At 38.9% G+C, this 20093-nt stretch overlaps 1 protein-coding gene across 3 annotated transcripts; it reads right to left on the bottom strand.

The window, feature by feature from the left end:
• Window positions 1-1195: 1195 nt before the first annotated feature.
• On the bottom strand, window positions 1196-18239 carry Enam (enamelin). Of its 3 annotated transcripts, none has more exons than XM_085836207.1 (10): window positions 18100-18239; window positions 17740-17800; window positions 17524-17601; window positions 16369-16434; window positions 16212-16256; window positions 14668-14709; window positions 12694-12966; window positions 11782-11844; window positions 7236-7286; window positions 1196-4462 (listed from the first exon to the last, which is right to left on the bottom strand). In XM_085836207.1, exons 1-10 carry the CDS (start codon window positions 18237-18239, stop codon window positions 1196-1198), a joined length of 4086 nt encoding a protein of 1361 aa, XP_085692333.1. The 3 variants fall into 3 exon arrangements, with proteins under 3 accessions (XP_085692333.1, XP_021019653.1, XP_021019652.1); XM_021163994.1 differs by lacking the exons at window positions 17740-17800; window positions 18100-18239 and adding an exon at window positions 5912-5914 and having other exon boundaries at window positions 1196-3391; window positions 3836-4462; window positions 17524-17577; XM_021163993.1 differs by lacking the exons at window positions 17740-17800; window positions 18100-18239 and having other exon boundaries at window positions 16212-16262; window positions 17524-17577.
• Between the last annotated feature and the right edge of the window lie 1854 nt (window positions 18240-20093).

Below are 20093 nucleotides of genomic sequence, written 5' to 3'. Positions count from 1 at the left end.
ACATAATCATCATAATATATAATGGTACAATAATTTATACTGAACTAGTAAAGAAAACTAAACATTGAGTGCTTTATCTGCATAAGGTAGTATTTCAAGAAATGTCCTCTGCAGATCTTGGAGATTGAAAATTGGTGGCACAGTACAGTGAGAGTCTTTTTCCTAGATGCTCAGTCCCAGAGTGACAATTTCTTCTCTTCTTCATTTTTCACTTTCCTAAGCTCTATGATCTATCTGGTTACTAGGCTGTCTTCCATTCTCCTAGAATGTGCTTTTACAACCAGGCTGTCTATGTGGAGAGGTCATGAGAAAATTAACAACAAAAGCAGCTATTTCAGACGTGTTATCTACAGTGATGGTTTGGCTGAGAAAAAGAGAGTAGAATTTGCAGAGTGGATTCAGAGAGTGAAGGTGATGTATAGTCTTAATGCATGAAAATTGTATATATAAAGTGAGGGAAAAAGAAATTTAACAAAAAATAGAGAGGAAAGGTTAATTTTGGTAAAAAAATCAAAGTTCCACATTTGGAGACAGAACAGAAAATTGAAGGGAAAGGAAATCATGAAGGGGTCATCAGACATGAGGAACTGCCAGTGGTGCCAGTCAGTATCTCAGCATGTGAGAAACGATGGACAGAGAGAGAATGTGAGGGACACCGAGCTGCACGGAGAAGGAAGGAGAGAGAAGAGAGCAAGGAGACAGTGGGAGAAAACATGCCAAAGAGACTCTTAACTAGAAATAGAACACACAGAAACAACATACAGGAAAGAGTGCATAAGGTCCATACTGGTGTGCAGACCTCTGTATGAAAATGTAAAACTCAACAGCCAGCTAGATGTGCAAAACCAGAGAGCATTGTAAGTAATTTGAGAGAAACAGGATAAGTTAACAAGAAAGAGGGAACTAACTCAGACAATCAAATAGCTTCCAAGTTTCAAGGCAGGAATGGTCATGGCCTTCATGCTTTTTCTTAAGTGAGCACTAACTTGTTACAGTGCTGGATCCAGCCAGCCCCAGAGGCCCAATCTCATTAACTCTACCTGGGCCACTATTTCTACTGTTGGGAGAGAAAAAGGCTTAGGGGTCATAAGAAGGTAATCAAGTCTCAGGGTACAAAGTTGCAGAATCATTGACATAGGATTGCTAGTTTTTTTTTTTTTTTCCATCCCCCAAGGATGTTTAGTTGAAGCGATCCCTAAGCCTGAAGCAGTAAGCAGCCTTGGTCCTGTGGACTGGTTCCTTGAAAAGATTCGAGTGTAGTGTGTTCATCTGCATTAAGTTTATCTACGTTTATACTTTTAAATTGTTCCCTAGTAGCTAACCCAACCAATGTGTTAGGACTTTCAGTGGGTGTGGAGAGAGCACCATTAAGTAGGGTCGTTCTTCCGTTGTTAGTTGGAGGTCCAGTGGTAGAAGAGTGAAATTTTGCTAATTTGGAGCCAAAGCATGGCAACTTCATGATGGTAGGTGGCCTTTGCTGCTGCATCTCACCCTCATTCCCTTGGACTTCACTTTGTATGCTATCTGGGCCAGAGCCTTTATCAGGAATACCAATGACGAGCTGCTCGGGAGTAAGGCCAGCAGTTCTTTCACTCAGCTGGCTGCCTTCAAAAAATTGTTTCAGAACATCCCTCCGATCTCCTCCAAGGTCACTTTTAAGACAGGGTGTGTTTTTTGGCTGAGAAGAGCTGGCTTCAGAAAAGGCCATAATTCCTGTCTCTAGTTGATTCTTTCCAGAATATGGAGTATTTTTTCTCACAGTAGGCACACCATCTCCAAATGGACTTGGGTTTGGGATTTCTGCAGTTAGTTTGTTCTCTGAGATATTTCTTTGACTAGGTAGGATGCTTGCTGGGGAAACGTTAGGTCTTGCATACTTGATATAATTGCTTTCTGTATGCACAGGACTGGTTTCTTGGTTCTTCCTTGGTGGAAGACCATAGGATGAAGTGTAGTCTTGTAGAGCCAGCACATTGTCTTCATGTCCTGTGGAGCCACCAATACAGCAAGACCCTCTTTGACTTTGGTGAAATAAGTGTGCTTCATTTTGACCTGTTGGGTAACTTTGAGGCAGGAAGTCTGGGAAAGCCAACTGTTCTCTTTCTGGTGGACTTAAACTAGTAATTTGTAAATCATAGTTCAAATTCTCACCTTCAAGCCATGTTGGATCTTTTGGAAATCTAGCAGGGGAGGTAGTGGAATAAGGATGGTTTGGTATATTAGATTTGTGTAAATTCATTGACTGATCCCAGACATTTCTGTTGAAATATGGCTCACTCTCTTTCTGCCTCTCAGCTTGATTCCTGTGGTCCCAGGAGGTCCATGAAGGAAAGAGAGTGCTTTCTTCTTGTCCTATGGCATTATTAACATAATAACTTCTGGGGTCCACAGGTGGTGCTATAGTAGGACCTGGGTTATATATTGGAAAAGTTTCCTGTGGGTTCCAGGGATAGAATTCACTGTAAGGAAAATCTTCACTGGGTTTTGGTGGATTACTTAAGGAATAGGGAAGGTATTCCTTCGCTAGGGTTGAGGCATAGTGCTCACCTTCATACTGCCTAACTGTTGGGTTTCCTTTGAAGTTCATCTCTTCATCACCCCATCTACTTTGTCCTGGAAAAGATTCATCTTCATTTGGATCAATTGGGTCCTCTTCATTGTACTGCTCTGTCTCCTTCTGGTCTAGAGAAGTCATGGTGTACTGTGGGGTTTCTGGCCGCATCATAGTACTGGGAGAGCTGACCCTCTTATCCCATGGATTGCTTTTAATGTACTGTGATTTTTCATTATGATAAGGATTGGTATATTCATGGTAAAAAATATTTCCTCTAGAGCCATAGGACGGATGAAGTAAATTTTCATCTTGCCTCCCATAGTCTTCCTTTAAGGGTGGAAGGATTTTTTGACGATTCCAGGTATTTCTTTCAGCAGGGAAATGTTTTCTTGTAGGAGAAGGGATTTTCTTAGGGTATGCAGGCTGGTGTGTGCCATGTTTTAACTCAGGTTTTCTAGTTTCTGATTGAAATGGGGTTCTTCTTGGCTCTAAAGCAATTCCTTTGGGCAAATTCTGGCTTTGGATTTGTATATTAGGACTTGGTACTCTTTTGGAAGCTCCTTTTGAGAAGTAGGAGTTTTCTTGTTGATCAAAGGAATTAAAATTTGGGCCTACCATGCTGCCCTCAGAGCGAGGCAAATTATAGTTTGGATTGTTAATTCCATATTGTTTAGCAGTTCTCCAGGGGTTGCTTGCATCTTTGGTAGGAGTGACTGTTCTTTCTTTTTGACCTAGTGACTTTTCTTTTGGATTTTGAGTTTTCATATTGTGGCTAACAGTGACCTGTTTAGGACCCACTGAGGCCACATTGGTGCCCACAAATGGTTTATTTGAGGCCTGATTGCTTCTCAGAAATGGTTTATTTGAGGCCTGATTGCTTCTCAGAAATGGTTGATTTGAGGAGGGATTGGTTCCCACAAAGGGTTTATTTGCACCTACATTGTTTCTCACAAAGGGTTTATTTGCGGCTGGATTGGTTCCTATAGATGGTTTGTTTGCGGCTGGATTGGTTCCTATAGATGGTTTGTTTGCGGCTGGATTGGTTCCTATAGATGGTTTGTTTGCAGCCGGATTGGCTCCCATAAAGGGTTTGTTTGAGGCCGGATTGACTCCCATAAAGGGTTTATTTGAGGCCGGATTGGCTCCCACAAATGGTTTATTTGAGGCCGGATTGGCTCCCACAAAGGGTTTATTTGAGGCTGGATTGGCTCCCACAAAGGGTTTATTTGAGGCCGGATTGGCTCCCACAAAGGGTTTATTTGAGGCCGGATTGGCTCCCACAAATGGTTTATTTGGCCCTGGTAATTTTCTTCCGAAATTGACTGGATTTCCTGCATAATTAACTCCGGAGGTAGGAGAGGGAGGTTTATGGTAAGTTGGATTTCCTGGATGAGTAGCTTGTTTGCCTTCCCAAGCAAAGGAATTCCACTGAGGACCCCTTTCAACTTGTGGATTTCGGTAGCCAGGTCCATTCTGTCTAGGCCCCTGGGTACCAGTGGTTTGCCATTGTCTTTCTGAAGGATAATTTGGGTAAGGATAATTCTCATAAATATTTGGCTGACTTGGTCTCCACGGAATTTGTTTTTTTGGTACTCCCTGGCCTGAAACATTAACTTTAGGGAGAGGGAAGACACCGTTTTGAACTGTAGGATTGTTCCCAGTGTTCGGCCCAGGGCCTGTGTTTCCTATTGGGCTGGTGTCATTTCCGCCTCCAGGAATTGATTGAGTAGCATTAGCATCCTGCACAGTTGAATTTGTAGAAGCCTCTGGGGGTGGGTCATCTGGGGGTGGGTCCTCTGGTTTAGGAGGATCTTTTTCTTTGGGTTTTTCATAATCTTCAAACATCTCTTCTGAGTAATAAGGACGACCCCCGAAGCCGTGATATCCAAAATATGCATAGTAAGGATTCTATAGGAAAGAAGACAGGAAAGGAGAATTATTCTTTGTTTGCTTCCATGGTGTTGCTTGGAATTGCTTAGTGTAAGTGGGAAAGTTCCTCCACAGGCTTCTCATACCATGACAGCCTACACTCTCCTAGAGGTTCGAGGCCTCTGTTCTACCCACTGGGTGCTTAGTATTCTCTCTAGGGTTTAGGCCCACATCCTGAACCTTAGGGTTAAAATGCTTTTTGATCTAGGATCTCACAGTGTGAGACTATTGCTTAGGCTTTGAATGTGTGAAAACCCCCATGCTTGAGCCCCTGAGTGCTGAGGTTACACATGTGAGCTACAGTGTCCAAGTTAACTGTTATAATTCTTGATATTGTATCTAGTTATTTATTTTTGAGATAGAGTTTTGCCATATAACTCTGGTTGGCCTGTAACTTGCTATGTGGATCAGTGTCGTGCTAAACTTGCAGTGATCCTCCTGTCTTTGCCTTCAGAGTGCTGGCATTACAGGCAGGGCAACATCATGATTTAGTTTTTGTTTTTGATTCCATCCCCTTCCCTCCTCATTTCTGTGTTCTCATTTTACTCTCCTCTGTTGCTGATCCTGAACTTCAAATATGGATACATGCCTTTATTTCACAAAGGCAAAAGCCTGTCCTACGGTTCTTGCTGAAGGTCCAATCAGTAAGGCTCCAGACTCTTCCAACTGAACGCACCCAGAACTGGGTTCAGCTCCCCACAAACGTCATTATCCTGTATCTAAGGAGCATTTTCTAATCTCAAACCCAGTTGCCCCAGCTTCTGCTTTCTATCTTATTTCCCCAGACAGTTAATTACCAAGTCCAAATGTTCTATCTGAACTTTCAGCCTTGCCCTGTCTTTTTTTGCCTACCACTCCCAAAGTATTGACATTGCTTTCTCAGTGACCACTGTATGTGTAATCTTACTTTACTTTATGATTTCCATCAGAGTCGGAGACACTAGGGATCTGTTTCTGGGAATTTAAACATTTTTCTCTTTAAGTATGTGTTTAGAATTACCTTTCCCTTAAAGAATAAACTATAACTTCTTTAGCATAACATAGAAAGCAGAATGCCTTGGTGCTAAATACATGTGTAATGCAGTACTTTCTACCACTTTTAGGGCTATAACTGTTGGCTGAATTCACAGTTCAATTGTAATATGGAGACAATAATAATAGAATAGTAAAAACCACACAATTTGTCCTGAGAGTCAAATGAGAATATATCTATATCTTTCTCTAGATCTTCATATCTGGAATTTTGTTTCTAATAAATGCTACATATTGTACTAAACATTTTAAAACGTTTACAATCATCTGAATCATGGCCATGACCTTTAACCTTAGTTCCTCTTCCTTAAACTTGATGTGGTTGCAAATTGCCTCCACTGTTAATTCTCTTGTCTTTGCACATGGCCTTTCCCTTTCTAACTGTTTCCCACCTACACCCTCACCCCTCCCAGCACACTTGACTTCAAGATGCAGCTTGAGTGCCACAGCCAGGTGCACCTGACTCCAGGAGTAGTGCTGGACTCAGGCTCTGCTGCTTATGTCTGCAGCCTTCGGCTGTGGTTACCAGCGCAGCAGGTTTGACTTGCTTATTTCACTGGGCTCCTTCCACTTGACATCTCCATGGGAAGCTTTTAAGTAAAAATATTGTTTTGGTATTCTAGTTTTCTAGACCAGTGGGAAATACTTAATAATAATTTTGAATTAAATTAACAACCTATGTGATTTTTTTTAGACATGTGTGTATCATTTAGTTATTTAATTTTTCCCCTGTGCTGGTGATTAAACATAGGCATGGTAGTTAAGTCTTCTACTACTGAGCTATATCCCCAGCCTTAGTTTCCCCAAGAGATAGGACACAGATTTAAGCCTATGTTTATGTCTGAATTATTCTGTTTTACTTGCTAAATTTTATGAAAATCTGAAGTTCTAGTTTCTAAGTAAGGGTACACTCTTACGTGGGTATTTTATAGTGATATAGTATTTTAAACGTCCTGTGATATTATTGAAATAATATTTCACCAGCATTACTTTAGTGATACCTTGTTCCTTCCTCCTCCAGCAAAGGTATATATTTCTGCTTTCACGGAGTGCATGCCACATAGCTAGAGGTAAAGAGTAAGCCAAGTCCAGGGTGGACTCAAAGCCACTAGAACAGTTTATCTGTTGACATTCTAAGAGTTGGCTGGGCATACTTGTTTACTTTCCTGGAATCTAGTAAAAATGGCATCGTATCATAAGACTTGGGTTTGGTCCAGTTTATCCTGTAACCCAAGAGGAAAGATTGGATATTAATGTATGTTCTCTGGATTTCAGTATTTATTCAATGAGATATTTAGACAATAATGTAATTTCCTGTGAAGAGAATATCCTAAGATGATCTTAATTTCTTTCTGTGTGTTTCACTGTCTAGAGTTCACTATCAAGTTTGCAAAGAAGCTAATAGTTTCCACAGCAAATCTGTGTGCAGTCTTTCAATACATGTAGAGGAATTATACACCATGGAAGTGGTGCTGGGTTTAGGGACGAAGCCACGCAGCTGTCTGCTGTGCTGAGACTATGCCTGTGCTGCCACAACTAGCACTGCATCACACTTAGTCACACTACTGGCTTGATTTTATTTCACTTAAAAAAAAAAACTTGAGAGCTCGAGTTAAAGAAGTTTTTAGCGATGGTTTTAAGTTCTTCTGGCATTGGGTTAAATGATAGCAGCTGATAGACTATAGTTCTTAACCAGGGTGACAGAGCCACTTGTACTTACTCCTTCTTCATTGCTGAACTTTGGCCGTCCAAACGCTGTTGGTGGTCCCCTCTGAAAGATGAAAAGCACAGTGAGCACAGGAACCAACCACTTTGTTTTCTTCTCTTTGTTTTTAAGGCAGGATCTTGTTTTATATCAGGATCATTATGTATCTGGGCTGTCCTTGAGTTCTTGGCAATCTTCCTGCCTCAGCCTTCTAAGTGCTGGGATTACAGTTGTGCGCCATTAGACTGGACTAGAAATGTGTACGTGATTGTATGTATATGTGTGTTTGTGTCTATGTGTGCGTGTTTGTGTGTGTGATTGTCTGTGTATGTGTGTGTTTGTATGTGTGTGCATATGTGTGTATGATTGTGTGTGTTATGTGTGCTTGTGCGTGTGTGTTTGTGTACATGTGCATGTGCGTATGTGTGTGGAGGCCAGACGTTGGTGTTGGCTGTCTTCTTTCCTCCTTCACGTTACCTTTTGAGGTAGGATCTCTCATTGAACATGGAGCTCACTGGTTGGCTAGAGTAGCTGAGCCAGCAAGAGCTGGGATTCTCCTGTCTCCTCTCGTCAGCACTAGGGTTGAGAGGGATGCTGGGGATCTGAACTCAAGTCTCCATGCTTGTACAGCAAGCACTTTACCCACTAAGCTCACTCCTCAGCTCTGGAAAGCACTTTCTATGTTGCCATTTGTTTGTAAGTCAGGAGGTATGTTTAACTGGCTCATTAGTAATGATGCATCGTTTTGTGAACTTCGTGCTCCTGAGCCATTAGACTCACTAACTACTTATGATCCATTTGTGAGTACTATTTTTATAAAGCTGTAAGATGACCCTAGGCTATCTTATTAAAAATATCCTGTCTTATCAATCACTTTACCTCACTATCTCGGGGGAGGGAAGAAGAAGAGAGGGAGGAGAAAGGAGAGAGAAAGATAGAGACAGATATTAATATTTGAGTAATAGTGGGCTCCAAGTATCTATATTAGAGCACACAACAATATGAGATTAAATTGTAATGTTATATTTAACACTCTTTGTGTACCCTTGAAGTTAATTTTCTTAACAAAATATGAATTCTCACATAAGAAAAGTCAATGTACATGGACTTATCAACTCAAGATTATAAAAATGATCATATTACTAAAAGTGATCCATATGCTTAATTCAATATCCATCAAAATTTCAGTTATATCCTTTGCAGAAATAAGAATAATTATACAATTTTTATGTGAAAATACAAAGGATTAAAATAAGTAGAAAAGTTCTAAATGGAAAGAGAAATTCTGGTTATCTCACTATACCTGATATAGCTCTATACAGTACAGAGCTATAGTAACAAATTTAGTATGACATTGGTACAAACAGAAAATAGAAGAAAACAGAAAAAATAGAAAATCAAATGCAGAATTAAATCCACATAGCTGCAAACACCTAATTTTCAATAAAGGTGTCAAAAACATACATTGCAAAAAAAGACAACTTCTTTAACAAATGGTGCTGGGAAAACTTTATCCATCTGCTGAAGAATTAAACTAAGTCCATATCTCTCACCTTACACCAAAACCAACTCTAAATGTGTGGAAAGCTTATATGTAAGACTTGAAGCTAATAAAAGAAAACTCATATAAAAAGTATTTAAGATTCAGACATGTTAAGAATTTTCTGACAAAGACTCCAGTAGCACAGTAGACTTCCAAGAATTGACAAATGGGAGGATTACATGAGATTAAAGAGCTTTTTGCATATCAAAGTATACAGTCACCAGAGTGAGGACACTCGCTACAGAGTGGGAAGGAATCATTGCCAACTATACTTAAGAGATAAATGTGAAGAATGTAGAAAGGACTGCAAACATTGAATATTAAAAGAAATAGTAAATGGTCTAATGGAGTGGAGAGACATTTACTAAAAGGAGAAATACAAATGGCCAATACTTATGATAATATTGAACATTCTTAACTATCAGAACTAATTTAAATTAATTTAAGATAGCATCTCAACATAGAAAGGTTTTCATTCCAGCACACAAATGTTAAGGAACACAAATGTCAAGGATGTGGGGAAGAGGACTGTTAGAAACTGCAAGTGGTAATATGGAGTGACACAGCCACTAGAGATGCTAGACTGGAAGTTACTCACAAATCTAAAAATAGAGCAGTCTATTGAACCTAGCAGGACCATTTCTGAGGTTATATCTGCAGCACTAGACATATCACAAAGATTCTTAAACTGGGTAAAGATATGTGCATTTACATAAGGAATTTTATTTATTTATTTATTTATTTATTTATTTATTTATTTATTTAGACAAGTATTTCTCTGCATAGCCTTCGATCTGTAGACCAGGCTGCCCTTGAGCTCACATAGATTTGCTTGCCTCTGCCTTCTAAGTGCTGGGATTAAAGGCATGTTTCACCACTACCAGTCTACACAAGGAATTTTAACTAGCCATAAATGCCACATTTTTGCTTACATGTGGATTCTAGATTGTGTGTGTGCGTGCGCGCATGTATGTGTGTACACATGTGCTCAACTCAGTAAAGTAGAAGGGGGCCCAAAGAGGGGATGAAGAGATCTTAAAGGAAGTAAGAGAGAGGCAGAAAAGAGTAATGAAATATATATGCCCCAGTACAGGGGAATGCCAGTGCCAGGAAGCAGGAGTGGGTGGGTTGGGAAGCAGGGCAGGGTGAGGGTATAGGGGACTTTCGAGATAGCATTTGAAATATAAATGAAGAAAATATCTAATAAAAAATATATGTGTCATGAAAGTGAAAGTAGGAACTTTTAGAAGCAAGGTAAGCAACCAGCAAAAGAGGAGCCAAGGAGGAGACAACGTAGTTGGTGAGGAGGATGAGTAAGAAAAAAAGCTGGGGGTAGTGGCGCACGCCTTTAATCCCAGCACTCGGGAGGCAGAGGCAGGCGGATTTCTGAGTTCGAGGCCAGCCTGGTCTACAGAGTGAGTTCCAGGACAGCCAGGGCTATACAGAGAAACCCTGTCTCGAAAAACAAAAAACAAACAAACAAAAAATAAAAATAAAAAGAAAAAAGTAAGAAGGCAAATGTATGTGGAAGTGCTGTGCTTAGGAGCTGAAGAGACAGCTCAGTTGGAATATTGCTTTCCATGAAAGCTGAGCACCCGAGAGTTCAGATTCCCAGCACTCTTCCTTCTAAAAAGGCTGGGTGTGACCACGTGCACCTGCAGTTCTAGTGTTGGGAGCAGAGATGGGCAGATCCCTAGAGCTGGTTGCCAGGCAGCCTAACCAAAGATGTGAACTCCAGATTCAGTAGGAGACCCTGCCTCAAAACTAAGGTGGAGAGTGACTGAGGAAGACAGTGAGCACCATCCTCTGGTCTCCACATGTGTACAGGGGCACACACACACAATACCAACACAGGGACACACAATACCAACACACAAACACAGAAGGTGCTATAATGAAACCGTCATTTTGTACACTAATGTCGAAAGTTAAAAAAAATAAGAGTACATCAAATTTAAAGAAATGAAAGCTTAGGGATAGATAGCTACATAGAAGCAAGGGTTGAGAAGCAGTTTTTGCTTCTCATCAAGAGATTGATGTAATGGGATTAAGAGTCATTTCAATATGGAAATCATGTTGTTTTTAAACTCTCTGGAATGTTTCCTTCCTTTAATGTGGCAAAGCCACCCTTTTAAGGAAAAAAAAAATAAGGAGTGAATTTTTTCTCATTAAAACCCTCTTGATCAGTAAATTACAAGAAAAACAAAACAAACAAACAAACAAACAAAGAAAAACTCTGTTCCATAGCCAAGTAAACAGTCACTGAGTATTTCTTGGTGTGTAGCTGTTTTCGACAGCTTGTGTTACTCAGTGGTTCTCAACCTGTGGGTTGCAACCCCTCTGGGGGTTGAATGACCCATTCACAGAGGTAACCTAAGAGCACAGAAAACACAGCTATTTACATTATAATTAAAAACAATAGCAAAATCATGGTTATGAAGTAGCAATGAAAATAATAAGGTTGGGGTCACACAATATGAGGAACTGCATTAAAAGTTTTCGCATTAGGAAGGGTGAAAACCACTGCCTTTACTATTCTTTTTGTTCAAATACGTTAAATATTATACTTTATTTTGTTAATTTTAAACTTTAAGAACTCTTTGAGAATTCATGTATTACTTTGCAGATTTCTTTATAATGATGTATCTGTTGATAGAAAAATATGATGGAGAGATTACAATGTAATCGTGGCTTGCTTCTTAGTTTTAAACTCTCTCTTGCCTAGTGCTATTTTGCATTATAATAAATTATGATACTCAATGAAGATATTTTAATTTCTTTTGTGAGGCATTATAGTACAACCATTTAAAATTAAATAGTTAAATTATGTTATTAGTGACTCTGTTCATGTTGCAAACTGGTCTGAGTAAAACATATATTCAATTTTTAATCAGTTTTTTTGAATAATTACTAACTTGATTTTGTTTCATATTCTCTGCTGATTGTCAGTATGTAAACTTATGTTAATTTTTACATACTGATATTATTTTTAATTTATAGCATCTAGAAAGTTCTTACCTGTGGAATTGGCCATGGTGGTTGTTGATAGGGGTAAAGTCCATTGCCAAATGGTGGGAATGGCTAGAAAGAAAGACAAATTAAAGTTATTTGGCAGTGACATTGAAAATGAGAAATGACAGAAATTGATAATAATTATTTGAAAACTAGAGACAGCTTGTATTTTTTGTTTGCATCAAATTTCTTTCTCTTTCTCTTCTTCTACCCCCTCTTCCCTCCCTCCCTCTCTGCATATTTTGAGTAGAGATGATGGTAATAATCATATTATTAAACACTTGTATTCAAATGGTAGTTGGTTATGGGACTCTTTCAGATCTCAACCATGCATCATTGTTATTCTCAGTTTGCTTGAGAAGCTGAAGGTCAGAGAAATTAGTTGCCCCAAATGGCAGAGAAATGATAGAAAACGAGATACAAATCTAGGAGTGCCTTTTTTATTAAGTTTGTATTTGTTATATGTATAATTGACCAATGAAGGCTGGGGTATAACTTGATCTTTCTTTCCTGACTCTTCTACTAGTAGTCATGAGACTCTATATTGTAAGACTGTATTATATTTTATTCTTATTTATTTTCAAGGAGTATCTTACCACATAGCCATGGTGGCCTTCTACTTATGATCCTACCTCAGCCTTCTGATTGCTGGTGTTATCGGCATATCCTACAACCACAGCTTGATTCTGTGTTTTAAAAGGATCTTTAAGGCAATAATATTTGTGTAATATTGAACTAAATAAGGTTGGAGTTGACCTGCCAGGCAACTTTTGATAAATGTCAAAATTAAATATCATATTCTTACATAGCAATACCTGTACTAAATTTAGGAGGAAGTATGTATGTTGGACAGGTGGGGACCTCTCTTTTAAGGTATGGTTATGCATGTGATATGGAAGTTTTCTGCTCTAGCCTCACCTGAGGTGGCTGGGCTTCATCTTTGGCCCGTGCTGCTTCATTTGGTGGTTCCTTTAAAGGCTGCTTTTGTGGCTGTGGCTCTTGTGGATTGGTCTGGTTGGGTTTGGCAGTCTCCTGGGTTTGATCAGTCTTGCTTGGGAAATTGGGCATTGGGGGTTGCTGCCATCCATTGGGTACTGGTGGAGGCCACATGGGCATCTGGTATGGAGGGTACTGTGGAGGCATGTGTGGAGGCATTGGCATACCATTTCCATATGGGCCCATAGGCATCATCTGAAAGAGCAGCAAAAGCAGTAACAACGAATGAGGTTGAAGTCCAGTTTCGTCCCACCTTCTAAAGTCAAGTTTCCAAAACCAAGTCAAGAAGCTTAAAACTCCAGTGGAATTTGATTCCAAGATCTTTAATGAAGACTTCATTTCATTTTGTCTTACTGAATGAGACCTCAGTTTTCTAGAAAGCCTGTCAAACTAATCAAAGGCAGACTTCAATAAGAGATGTCAGTTCAAGAACTTGGTGGCTGAAGAATGGCTTAGTGGGCAAAGTGCTTGCGGCACAAATGTGAGACCCTGATTCTGTCTAGCCAGAACCATGCATGTAAAGTTGGGCACAATAGTGTGATAATCCCAGTGCTCCTATGGTGAGATGGGAAATGAAGACAAGAGAACCCCTGGAGGCTCATGGTCCAGGTAGCCTGGTATGTGCAGTGTAAGCAACAAAGAAACACTGTCTCAAGAAACGTGAAAGGCAAGTACGTGTGCTCTAAGTTGTTTTCTGAACCACATACACACACACACATATACACACTTTGTCTGCACACATGCATACACACAACAATCTTCATGTCACTGAAATCCTGAGTGTGGAGATTTTTGGGGTGTACTACCACACCTTGCATAAGAATCTTATGTTTTTCTGAGTATATATTTTTTTATGGAAATTCAAAACTCATGTGACTTGCTATATCTAAGGCCAGGTAAAATGAGAGGAAAATGAAATAAAACAACCAAAATGAAAATAACCTAAACCAAAATAACCTAAACCAAAACCAACCAAACAACAAATAAGCAAAACCCAGAAACAGATGCATGATTTTACATTGGTGGAAATTTCAGTTCACAGACACAAAAACAGCAAGGAAAGTTGGGCCAACCAGAATCTAGGAGGGGAGCATTGAAAATGATGACTTTAGGTAAAGACCTTAAGACAGTCACTGAACAGAAAGGTTAGGACAGAATCGAGGAAGCCTATAACCACATCACGACAGTAGCATGAGATATGCATTTTTGGGCTATCACACAATTTTATTAGAAGATGAGCTGACGGTCATGGTTTAATTTGCTCTAGAATTAGCATACAACCACAAGTATATCCCATGATCACTCCAGCAAAATACAAAAAGATTCACAGTTTGAGAATTGTGTAAGATAACACAGAGGTCTCTCCTCAAATAGTATCCACTATCTTGTGTTTGTTGCCATTAGTCGTGTGAAAAGCTCCTAGAAACTTTAGTTAGAACAGTTTTCTGAGACACAAAGAATATTTGTTATTAGTAGATGATGTTCACTTGTAGGAAAAAAAAAACCCAGAAATGACTAAGAATGTTTGTCACTAGGAACAAATGAAATGGTTTTTCTCCTCTCCTTCACTATTTTTTTTTTAATTTTAAAGTATTGATTTTTAATATTAAGTATAAGGAAATGAAATAATTTTCAAACCCCTAGAATTCATGAATCAGTGATTTTGAAATGGCATGGATTTAGTGTTTGTATGTGTGGAATATGAATGAGCCATAGTGTGTGTGTGTATGTAGACATCAGAGGACAACCTGTATAGGACTTCTCCTTCACTATTTTAATGGTTATCTTTTAACTAAGACTTGTGGATGGTAATTAACACTGTTATCTGCTAAGACAAACACAGCACAGCTTCTGGATAGAAAATAGAAAGTGTCAGAAACAGTATAAAGGACTTACTGGTGGGGCATTCATGAAGTTGAATTGATTATATCGCATCATCTGAAATGAAAGGAATCCATTAATGTGGGATAAAATGAAAAGCTTTTATTCAAATTAACTCACGAAAGAGAAGAATTAAATTGAGTTCATGGTCTGAAGATACAATAGTCATAATTTCTTAATTATATATTACTTTAAAATTTGTATTCATTAAAAAATTCTGGAGTATGTAATTTTCATACATGTATAGTTTTAAAAAATATTAAACATTTATTTAATGCATATGGGTGTTTGCCTGCACATATGTCTGCGCCTTACTGTGTGTGTGTGTGTGTGTGCTGTACAAAGAAGACATATGAGGATGTCAGACTCCCTGGCACTGGGGTTACAGATAATTATGTAGGGGCTAGGAATCAAATTCCCTATTTTCTGGAAGAATATCCAGTGCTCATAACCACTGAACCATTCTTCAGCCCCATGCGCACAGGATTGTATATGTGTTCATCTGTGTGCATATGGAAGCTGGCATCTTAAATATTGTTCCTTACGAGTTATCTACCTTCTGTTATGAGACTAAGTTTCACTAGTATCTGCGGCTTCCTTGATTTTGGGTTTTCCTCCTGGCAAGCCAGGGAGGTCCATGAATCCTCTAGTTCCCACTCCTCAGTGCTGGGATTACAAGTGACTGTCTCCAAACTTGGAGGTTCTGGGGATCAGACTCACCCTTGTAACCACAAACTCTACCAACTGAGACAATTTTCCAGCCCCCAGATTCCTGAATTTGATGTCAGACTTCATATTGAATCAATATAGAGTAATAGAAAATAGATATAATTTACTTTGGAGCTTTTGAATGTTCTGTTTATTTAGAATTCAGGATTTTAGAACAAGATAATTTCATGGTAAAAAGATAATTGCTTCTCTGGCACACCTCTAATCCCATCAGACGGGTCTATGTGAATTCAAGGCCAGCCTGTTCTCTATAACTCTACGGTTGGTTTGGCACTAGCTCCTTAACGTTTCTTTGAGGCAGAGTTCGCAGATATAAAGGGATTCTATTGTGATTTTGTATTAACTAGCAGACATTGATTACCAAAACCAAATGAAGAAGGAAGGATGAGAGTTCCAGGACATCTAGGCTACATAATAAAGAGACCTTGTCTCAAAACCAAACCAAAACACCCAAGCAAACATACAAAGATCCCTGTTTCTAATGAGCATGAAATTTGACTAATGATAACTAGGTTGAGTTATGCTAAAAGATATAATCAAGTATGTACTTTATAACACTCCCAAGTACAAATGGCTCTTTACTAGTGAATAAAACTGACTCCAGACCTAACAACTAAATTTTAACATATATCAACAGTGAAACACATGAGTAGGCTCGGAGGCGGGGGATTTTTTTTTCCTTTGATTTGAATGCAAGACTTTGAATTTTACCTCCCTTAGTCCGTTCACAAGAATTTTTATTTTCTAAGAAAAGTACCAATACTCTCCTTTTCCTGACCTTCTAGGTAGGACTGGCACGTGTCTCCTCCGGTGCAGAGTATAATACATACCTCTTCACTTTTACTGCTAAATCCAGGCATTCGGGGCATTGGCATCTGGAACTGAGGGAGAAACGCAGAGCCTTAGCTGAAATAATCTGCCAGCTGTCCCTGAGTCAAGCAACAACAGAGTACAAAGGGAAGACCCAACATAGGCGTAAATACTCACTGGCATGGCAGCAGAGACACCAAGCAGACCCAGGAAAACAAGGAGACTCATCTTTACATTTGGTACCTAGAATATAAAACTGATTATTATCTTGGGACATTAAAATGATTGTGCTTTGGGCACTCTGCAGTTAGGTACTAATGTCTTTGCTTTTCTGTCAGAGTTCAGAACTCTAAAGAGATTCTACTGTGACTGTATGTTCATTTCGAGACATTACTTGCCAAAGTCAGGCTGAGAAGGAAAGATGATGGTGTTGGGGGGGATAGGTGGTAGGGGATGGGGGAGATAATTTATAACCTGAAAAACCTTAGTATTTATCATTCTGAGTTTTTTCTGCCAAGTTGGTTTAGGAAGGCATTGTAAGGTCCAACCACATTCATTGTATGTACGTTCAGGTTCAATGAATGCACACTTCAAAAAATTAGGACTTAAGTTTTCTAAGATACTGCATCTAACAGTGCTATATAGACATTAGTTAACGTTCTAATGGAATAAACTGAAGAATTACACAGTGTTAAATTTTTCCTCTTTTCCTCTATTTCTATATTTAATATTGTTATAACCTGACCTTTAAAGATGCACTTTTGCTCAAAGGCTTGTGAGGGCAAATTAAGAATGAAGAGACAGAAATGCATGTTTTTTTTCTTCCTTAGAAAAGTAACTGCTGAGGCTGATATATTTAGTGAAGGTTACAAAACCACAGGAAGTGAGAAGAGAGTAGGCAGAGGATCCCCTTTCTAAACATCTCTCAGGTCGTGGATCAAGGCTTTTTGGTATCTCAGGGTGTTCATCTCATTCAGATACCCATCTTATCTCATCTTTACAGTAGAGTTACAGTAATTCTAGATTCTGTACCCATGAAAGGAGACATTTCACTTTATTTTGTGTATATATAATGTCTTTGTTTTTGCTAAACTATCATATTATGTCGGATGAGTCCTTTCTACCTGTAAACGAACATAACTGAATAACAGCTGATTTTTTGATTATTTTTGATTATATTTTTGATTGAAAATAATACTCAGAGGCTGCTCTGAAGTACACCTGTAAAATTTGACATCTTCCTCATTGCCTTACATACTTTAGTGAGGTTTGTCCTCTCAGGTGCACTTAGTGAACTTTATAGCCTGACAAATGAGGAGATAAAATACTCACCAGGTCACATGGCTTTGGAAGAGAAGTTGGTTTTCTGCACTGAAGCAGCAACATGTTTTCACCAAAACTTTCATAAGCCTTTTTGGGAAAAATAAGGATTTTTGTATGAGAAGAAACTCAAATTTGGAAAGAAAGCAAATAAGTGAGCCAAATACCAAAGCTTCACCTCTAAGGGTAGCTAGCCCAAATCATGGTAATCATTTTATTCAACCATACCCTTATGAGAGGGTCCTCAAAACCGAGCTTAATCTTCGGAGCTTTAAGATTAGGATGAGAGCTAAATCAGAGAGAAAATGAGACAGGCATCGTATTTTGAGACACTGCTAGTGCATTGTTGACAAAACTTCTTTATGGAAATGTGCAAAAGTACAGTGTTAAGGAGGTCAGAGTAGTTTGGGAGAAAACCTACAAGAGAAACAAACACCAAATAAACGAAGAGTTGAAACTTTTATCAAAAGTTAGTCTACAAAGGTGATTTAGAAACACCACAAATACAATAGGAAAGTTAACAAACATCTATAAACAAGGACATTACTTGACACTATACAATATATGTTGATAATCTTTGATACTCACCCAATGCCACTTAGAAGCTGCACTAGATAAAAAGTAAACTTGAACCTTGTTAACCTGTCTTTGAAATATGTTCTTAATGGTCTATGGTAGAAATGACTACAAACTGCTGAAGCCAGAGAGAGCCAAGGAGCAAGACACATTTATTTCTTAATAATAAAACAAAAATTCTTCAAGAAGGTGTCATGTTCAGTACCCAAAAGTCTTAACATAAAAAGATCCCTCCTTGTCAGGAGGCTTGATAGCAGGATCACATTTAAGCACTGTTGTAGACATGCACAACCAATCAGCTTTGAGAAAAATGGTTTTGCCATCACAAGAGTTAGTGGAAAAAAAACCAGTGCAAAATTTATAATGTGTTATTATAGAACCTGTGGAATGGAGTCTCTTATTATCTATAATAACAGCTCAGAAAAACAAGCTTACAGCAGTAAGATTTAGAAGGTGCTTTCCTTGTGAATTTGGGCTTTGAAGTATAGAAACTTCATTTATACAAATATATTTTGGGAACAAAAGTGACTATTAACCATATGCTACTGACACAAATCACTGGCCACCATCAAAAGGTTTTGGAATGATATGGATCTAGTTGATATATAGTTAATATGTAATTAAACTGGAATGTTATATCTATAACCAACTCAGTTATTTGCTGTGTATTATATAAAAGCCTAGGGTATAGTTCCTTTTAAAAAATCAGATGTAGCTTCGTTGTTGGGATTTAGACTTTTAGAGGAGCTGGCCAAAAATGACAAGTAACTCTCATGTTTATGATGATACAACTTTGGAAAAACTGTAGTCGAGGAATTCATTTGGAGTTGTGATTAGTATTATTTTTTTCTGCAACATGATTTTTTTTTATAAAAAAGACTTCACTTTTTTGTTTTTGTTTTTAGTTTCCTTCGTTATTTATCGTTATTTATTTATTCACTTTACATCCTGATCAAAGACTTCACTTCTAAATAAATTCAATTTTCTTTTTTACTGACAAGAGCAAGCTTTGCATTTTTGGTTGACTTGGGTTACTCTGATCTTTCTATATCTTCCTAATAGAACATATTTGTCAGAATATGTTTGCTTAGTGTAATGCTGTCATTTAAAAACCGAGAACTAAGTTTAGTGCCAAAAGCTGTCTACTACTTCTTTTTTTCATTACTTAATTAATTCAATTTACATCCTGATTGCAGCCCCCTCCTTTCTCTCCTCTAGTCCCACCCTCACAAATCCCTTCTCTCGTTATCCCCCTTCTCCTCAAAGAAGGGGAAGCCTTCCTTGGGTAACACCGTGCCTTGGGATAAGTTGAAGCACATCCTCTCACACGGAGGTCCAACCAGGCAGTCCAGCTAGGAGAAAGGGATCAAATGGCAGGCAACCAAGTCAGAGACAGCCCCTGCTCTGATTGTTGAGCAACCCTCATGAAGACCAAGCTGCACATCTACTACAAATATGTAGGGGGCCTAGGTCCAGCCACTTCATGCCCGTTGGCTGGTGGTTCAGTCTCTGTGAGCCCTCATGGGCCCAGGTTGGTGGACTCTGTAGGTATTCTTGTGGTGTCCTTGACACCTCCAGATTGCTCAGTCCTATACCCCACTTTTCCATAAGACTCCCTGAGCTCGGCCTGATCTTTGATTATGGATCTCTGCCTTTTTTTCTATCCCCTGCTGGATGAAGCTTGTCAGGAGACAGTTATGCTTGACTCCTGTCTGCAAGCATAGCAGAGTACCACTAATAATGTCAGGTGTTGGCTCTCTCCCATGGGATGGGTCTCAAGTTGGGCCAGTCATTGGTTGATTGTTCTCCCAATCTCTGCTCCATCTTTAGCCCTCTGCAATTTGCAGGCAGGTCAAATTTTGGGTTTTGTGGGTGGGCTGATGTCCTCCTCTAGCCACTGTCTCCTACTTCTTATGTCTCTGTCTACCAAGTGGTTATACATTTACCATTCTTCCAAGGCATGGGGAGTGGAATGTCTCATCTTGGCCCATACAACAAAGCAGTTT

This window comes from Mus caroli, unplaced genomic scaffold (assembly GCF_978045245.1).
Source record: "Mus caroli unplaced genomic scaffold, Mus_caroli_1 scaffold_4, whole genome shotgun sequence".
Taxonomy (NCBI): domain Eukaryota; kingdom Metazoa; phylum Chordata; class Mammalia; order Rodentia; family Muridae; genus Mus; species Mus caroli.
Note: the sequence above shows the minus strand (reverse complement) of the source record. Positions and strands in the feature narration are given on the sequence as shown.